Below are 6,031 nucleotides of genomic sequence, written 5' to 3'. Positions count from 1 at the left end.
AAAAAAGCACCTACGACAATAACTAACCCTACTAGGCTACAGCTGACAGTGCCAGGCCCGGGGCCACATGCTTCACATACATGAGGTCGTATCAGATAGCCCCGTAGCTGCAAACAAAGGGTAGAGGCCGGCTGATCTCTGAGCCTCTGTCCTCACGTGTAAAATGGAGCCCTGGCATCCCTATTATTCAGCTGCAGAGAATGAACTGAAATAGTGTCGGGGTCTGATACAGAACAAGTGCTCTATACATGAGAGAGATTTCTTACGTAAACTTCAATGAATGTAAGTCATTAGCTCAGGAGGGCGGAGCTGGGAACCGGCAGAGGAAGGTCTCGAACCCTCACCCGTGGGATCTCCAAGTCTTTTAAAGTCCGTTCCGCCCCTGCGTGAAGAATGGGCGCGCGGCTAGACTCGTCCCTGGGGGTTTTAGTGAAGGTTGCACTTGTCATTCGACGGTGCAGGAAGGGTGGATTAGTCACAAGGGTGGAGGAATAGGGCCAACTGGCGCGCCACCAGGACCCCAGTGCCCTAGATGCTTACCTGGTTGCGCTTCGGCAGCTCAGAGGCAACACCCCCCTGGGAGGCGGAGTCGGACGAGGCTCCGTCTCGTTCCATTACGTCACGTCCGGTGGGGCGGGGCTTCGGGGCTTTCCCTTGGAAGGGGAGTATCGGTTAACCCTTGAGCAGCGGGGCGGGCTGGAGCTCCGCGGGCCGGAACCTGAGAGTCGGGGCTACCCAGCCACACCCCTTAGGGGATTTAAAGGGATAGAAGGGGCCGGATCGGCCGAAACCCGAACCGAAGGAGCGGGCATGAGGCGCTGCCCGTGCCGCGGGAGCCTGAGCGAGGCGGAGGCCGGGGCGCTGCCCGCAGCGGCCCGCATGGGACTGGAGGCGCCGCGAGGAGGGCGGCGGCGGCAGCCGGGACAGCCGCGACCTGGGCCCGGCTCAGGGGCCCCGGCGGCGCGGCCGGAGGGGGGCGGGCCCTGGGCCCGGACGGAGGGGCCCAGCCTCGGTCCTACTCCGGGGACCGATAGTCCACAGACAGAATTCTGGACAGACGGACAGAGTGAGCCCGCGGCAGCTGTCCTTGGAGTAGAGACCAACAGGCCCAACCAAAAGACGGAGCCAGACAGGTCCAGCCTCCAAACGCATCCAGAAAGGAGCTGGTCAGAGCTGGAGACGACCTGTCCTTGGACGGAGACCGGGACAGATGGCCTTTGGACTGATCCGCACAGGTCCGACCTCCAGTCTCAGCCCGAGAAGGCCAGCCCCTGGACACAGCCAGGGGTTGATGGGCCCTGGACAGAGCTGGAAACACATGGGTCACAGACTCAGCCAGAGAGGGTCAAGTCCTGGGCTGGTAACCTTTGGACCCACCAGACCAGTTCCAACCTCCAGACTCACCCGGAAGGAGCCTGTCCCTCAACAGAGCCAAGTGCTGATGGCTCCTGGAAAGAACTGTACAATGATGGCTCCTGGACACAACGGAATATTGAAGGTCCCTGGACAGAGCCATACACTGATGGCTCCCAGAAAAAACAGGATACTGAAACAGCCAGGAAACAGCCTGGCACTGGTGGTTTCCAAACACAACAGGATACTGATGGCTCCTGGACACAGCCTGGCACTGATGGTTCCCAGACAGCACCTGGGACAGACTGCCTCTTGGGAGAGCCTGAGGATGGCCCATTAGAGGAACCAGAACCTGGGGAATTGGTGACTCACTTGTACTCTCACCTGAAGTGTAGCCCCCTGTGCCCTGTGCCCCGCCTCATCATCACCCCTGAGACCCCTGAGCCTGAGGCCCAGCCAGTGGGACCCCCCTCCCGGGTTGTTGGGGGCAGTGGCGGATTCTCCTCTGCCTCCTCTTTCGACGAGTCTGAGGATGACGTGGTGGCCGGGGGCGGAGGTGCCAGCGATCCCGAGGACAGGTCTGGGGTGAGTGGGACCCATCCTGCCCTTGAGCCACATCCCCCAAAACTCCTTATTTCCCTGCCTTGTTTGGGAAGTTCTCTACCAATTTACTCTTAGTTGCCCACCAGCAATTTCATCTCCAGGAACCTCTTCCATTCACTAACCTCCTGCCTCTGACAGCCAAGTTACTAACCCACTCCAGGCACCCTCTCTTAATTCTCTCCTTTTCCCTTCCTGCACTGTCTCCAGTCCTGGGGGTCTGCAATGGACAGCCACTGACCGACTTCATGGGACCCAGGAACCCCTGAAATTGTAGAACTAAGTGAGTCTGTGTGTGTTCACATATATTGTTGTAGTGAGGGTCTGACCTCTGTTGAATCCTCTGGAATCTGAAGAATACTGGAATAGGGAGACAGGCAGGGTGCACTTTCTACCCCACATTTCTTTGTCTGGGGCCTGTGGCTGTCTTAAAGGTTCACAAACCTTCACCACCTCTTAGCCCATTTGTATGCATATTTTTTTATTTTTTGAGATGGAGTTTCGCTCTTGTTGCCCAGGCTGGAGTGCAATGGTACGATCTTGGCTCACCGCAACCTCCGCCTCCCGGGTTCAAGTGATTCTCCTGCCTCAGCCTCCTAAGTAGCCAGGATTACAGGCATGTGCCACCACACCCAGCTAATTTTGTATTTTTAGTAGAGATGGGGTTCCTCCATGTTGGCCAGGCTGGTCTCGAATTCCTGATCTCAGGTGATCTGCCCGCCTCGGCCTCCCAAAGTGCTGGGATTACAGGCATGAGCCACTGCGCCCAGCCTGTATGTACATTTTTCTAGGGAGTGAAGCAAATTCCCCCAGCTTTTCATCAGATTCTCAAAGGGCTGTGTGAACCCCAAATGCCAAAGGATTCTCAACCTAGCCAGGAGCCCACCTGGTCTCCCCTGTGACCCTCAGGTCCCCAAGAAGCCCCCTGCACACTCTCGTTTATTTTGTCCACCCTCACCTCTAGGTGTGGCTCTTCTCTGGTGAATCAGGAGGGCTGGCCAGGCAGGTTCAGGGAGGGCTGGACAGAGCAGAGGCTGATGTGAAACTGGGGAGACTCACGTGGGGCTGGGAGCGGAGTCCGGAGTCCATCAGCTTGTCAGCTTGCCTGCTGAGGCCTCTCGTTGCTCTGGGGCCCCTCACCCCACATGTCTGCCTTAGGGACATGTTCACACATGTGGCCCTAACTGTGAGAGATAGACCTGCCTTGACGTGCCTGTGCCCGTGCGCAGGGGCTGACCCTCCCGGGCCTTCTGCCGTCGCTTTTTCCCCTCGGCCTGCCGTCTCACCTCCTTGGCATGTCAGAACAGCTGGGCTGGAAGTGGGTGAATAGTAATAATAATAATAGTAACAACAACAGCTAGAACTCACTCATGTTTAGCCCTGTGCTAAGTGCTGTGCTCTTAACAACTCACTCACTCCTCACAGCAGCCCTAATCAGGTAGATATATTTTTTTCTGAGACAAGAGTTTCCCTCTTGTTGCCCAGGCTGGAGTGCAATGGCACCATCTGGGCTCACCACAACCTCTGCCTCCCCAGGTTCAAGCGATTCTCCTGCCTCTTCTGCCCCAGTCTCCCAAGTAGCTAAGATTATAGGCATGCACCACCACGCCCGGGCTAATTTTGTATTTTTTTGTTTTTAGTCGAGATGGGGTTTCTCTATGTTGGTCAGGCTGGTCTCAAACTCCCGACCTCAGGTGATCTGCCTACCCCAGCCTCCCAAAGTGCTAGGATTGCAGGCATAAGCCACTGCACCCGGACTTTTTTTTTTTTGAGACAGAGTCTCTCTCTGTCACCCAGGCTGGAGTGCAGTGGCGCAATCTCAGCTCACTGCAGCCTTTGCCTCCTGGGTTCTCCTGACTCGGCTCACTGCAGCCTTTGCCTCATCAATTCTCCTGCTTCAGCCTCCCTAGTAGCTGGGACTACAGGCGCCCACTACTACACCTGGCTAATTTCTGTATTTTGAGTAGAGATGGGGTTTCACCATGTTGGCCAGGCTAGTCTCAAACTCCTGACCTCAAGTGATCCACCCATCTCAGCCTCCCAAAGTGCTGGGATTACAGGCATGAGCCACAGTGCCTGGCCAAGGTAGATACTATTATTATCTCTTTTTACAGATGAGGAAACTGAGGCGCAAAGAGGTCAAGTCACTTGTCCAAGGATGCGCACATTGGAAGATGCAGATCGGATTCAAATCCTTACTGTACACCAGGCACTATTTTCAGTTTTCTTTTCTTTTTTTTTGGTCTTTTTTGTTGTTAAATTTTTCTTTCTTTCTTTTTTTTTTTGTTTTTTGTTTTTTGTTTTAGAGACGGGGTTTCACCACGTTGGCCAGGGTGGTCTTGAACTCCTGACATCAGGCAATCCACCCGCCTCGGCCTCCCAAAGTACTGGGATTAGAGGCGTGAGCCACTGCACCTGGCCTTTTCTTCGTGTCATTTTTTAAAATCTTAACATCTGTCTTAATGAAGGGCTTTATATGTGTTAACTATGAATCCTTACGGCAGCACTAAGGTTGTCTGCATTCCACAGATGGGGAAGCTGAGGCATAGAGAGGTGAGTTCATTTGCTTAGGGTTGGCCAGGTCAAGTCAGAGCCAGGATTCTCACTCAGTTCTGGCTGAGTTTCAGACCCATCGTTTTAAACCTTGCAGCATGTGGCTCTGTTCCTAACTTGTCTCCCTCCCAGGCCTCTCTGTCTCCAGTTTTTGGTCATCCTTCCAGGATCTGCCTCCATGGCCCAGCTCTGGGCAGACACCACCCTGCTCAGGTGCCCTCTCTGAGAGCAGTCAGGGGCTGGCTCAGTGCTGCGTTCAGAGCCTCCGGTCTCCAGGCACCTTCCCAGACCCGGCTTCCTTCCCTCCTCCTGACCCCCTCTGCCGTAACGAGGCGTGAGTACACGCTGTTCCTTGAACACCCTGCTGCTGTCCTGCCTCCACACATTGCTCAAGCCGTTCCCACTGCCAGCATCCCCTTGCTTCCTTCTCCTTAATTTTGAAATCCTGTCTGACCGTAAAGGCTCAGCTTCCTTTTTCCCTTTCCTCCTTCCTTCCTTCTCATCATCCCCTCCTTTTTTTTAAATTGTGTTCCTTTTCTCTCTCTCTCTCTTTCTCTCTTGCTCTCTTGCTTTCTCTCTTTCTTGTAGGGACAGTGTCTCACTGTGTTGCCCAGGCTCAGGCTGGTCTTGAACTCCTGGGCTCAAGTGATACTCCTGCCTCATCCTCCTAAAGTGCTGGGATTATAGGTGTGAGCCACTGCTATCCCATTTTTCTCATCAGACAAAAATCACTCCCTAAGGCTCTGCTATGTGTTTGGCTCTATGTTAGCTTTGCTGGGGTAAAAGTAGTGATCAGGACACTAATAGGGCTCCCAGGCCCATGAGAGAGACAGACCCATCAGCAGACAGTCACAGTTCAGAGTGGTCAGGAGGTTGTGTGAGCCCAGCAGAGGTCACTGGCCAGACATGGGGTGTCAGAGAGGGTTTCCTGGAGGAAGGGGCATATAAGCTGAGACCATGATGAAAAAATTCTGAGAAAGCACAGGTAAACCATCAGATCTAACATCTTTTTTTGAGGCATAGTTTCACTCTGTTGCCCAGGCTGTAGTCCAGTGGTGAGATCTCAGCTCACTGCAATCTCAGCCTCCCAGATTCAAGTGATTCTCCTGCCTCAGCCTCCCAAGTAACTAGGATTACAAGTGCACGCCACCACGCCCAGGTAATTTTTTTTATTTTTAGTAGAGGTGGGATTTCACTATGTTGGCCAGGCTGGTCCTGAACTCCTGACCTTAGGTGATCCACCCACCTCAGCCTCCCAAAGTGCTGGGATTACAAGCATGAGTCACTGTGCCTGGCCCAGATCTAACATAAAACAGAAAGAGAAGATATTAAATTTATGATTAAGGGGCCAGGTGTGGTGGCTCACACCTATAATCCCAGCACTTTGGGAGGATGAGGCAGGAGGTTTGCTTGAGCCCAGAAATTTGAGACCTCCCTGGGTGACATAGTGAGACCTTGTCTCTACTAAAAGTAAAAAGGAATTAGCCGGCCGGGCGCGGTGGCTCAAGCCTGTAATCCCAGCACT

General features: G+C 54.0%; 2 protein-coding genes across 3 annotated transcripts in view; one reads left to right on the top strand and one right to left on the bottom strand.

The window, feature by feature from the left end:
- The window catches only part of COQ8B (coenzyme Q8B), a 25,656-nt gene extending 25,009 nt beyond the window's left edge, over positions 1-647 (bottom strand). Inside the window, exon 1 of the mRNA XM_017503176.2 lies at positions 541-647. Coding sequence (XP_017358665.1) covers positions 541-615 — 75 coding nt within the window. The 5' untranslated portion in view covers positions 616-647. The remainder of the gene's footprint in view (positions 1-540) is intronic.
- Position 648: 1 nt separating this feature from the next.
- The window catches only part of ITPKC (inositol-trisphosphate 3-kinase C), a 24,574-nt gene continuing 19,191 nt past the window's right edge, over positions 649-6,031 (top strand). For both annotated transcript variants that reach the window (XM_017503173.2, XM_017503175.2), the window contains exon 1: positions 649-1,938. In XM_017503173.2, coding sequence (XP_017358662.1) covers positions 811-1,938 — 1,128 coding nt within the window. In that variant the 5' untranslated portion in view covers positions 649-810. The remainder of the gene's footprint in view (positions 1,939-6,031) is intronic.

This window comes from Cebus imitator, unplaced genomic scaffold, assembly GCF_001604975.1.
Source record: "Cebus imitator isolate Cc_AM_T3 unplaced genomic scaffold, Cebus_imitator-1.0 Scaffold306, whole genome shotgun sequence".
Classification (NCBI taxonomy): Eukaryota; Metazoa; Chordata; class Mammalia; order Primates; family Cebidae; genus Cebus; species Cebus imitator.
This window is presented reverse-complemented; position numbering and strand designations above follow the sequence as displayed.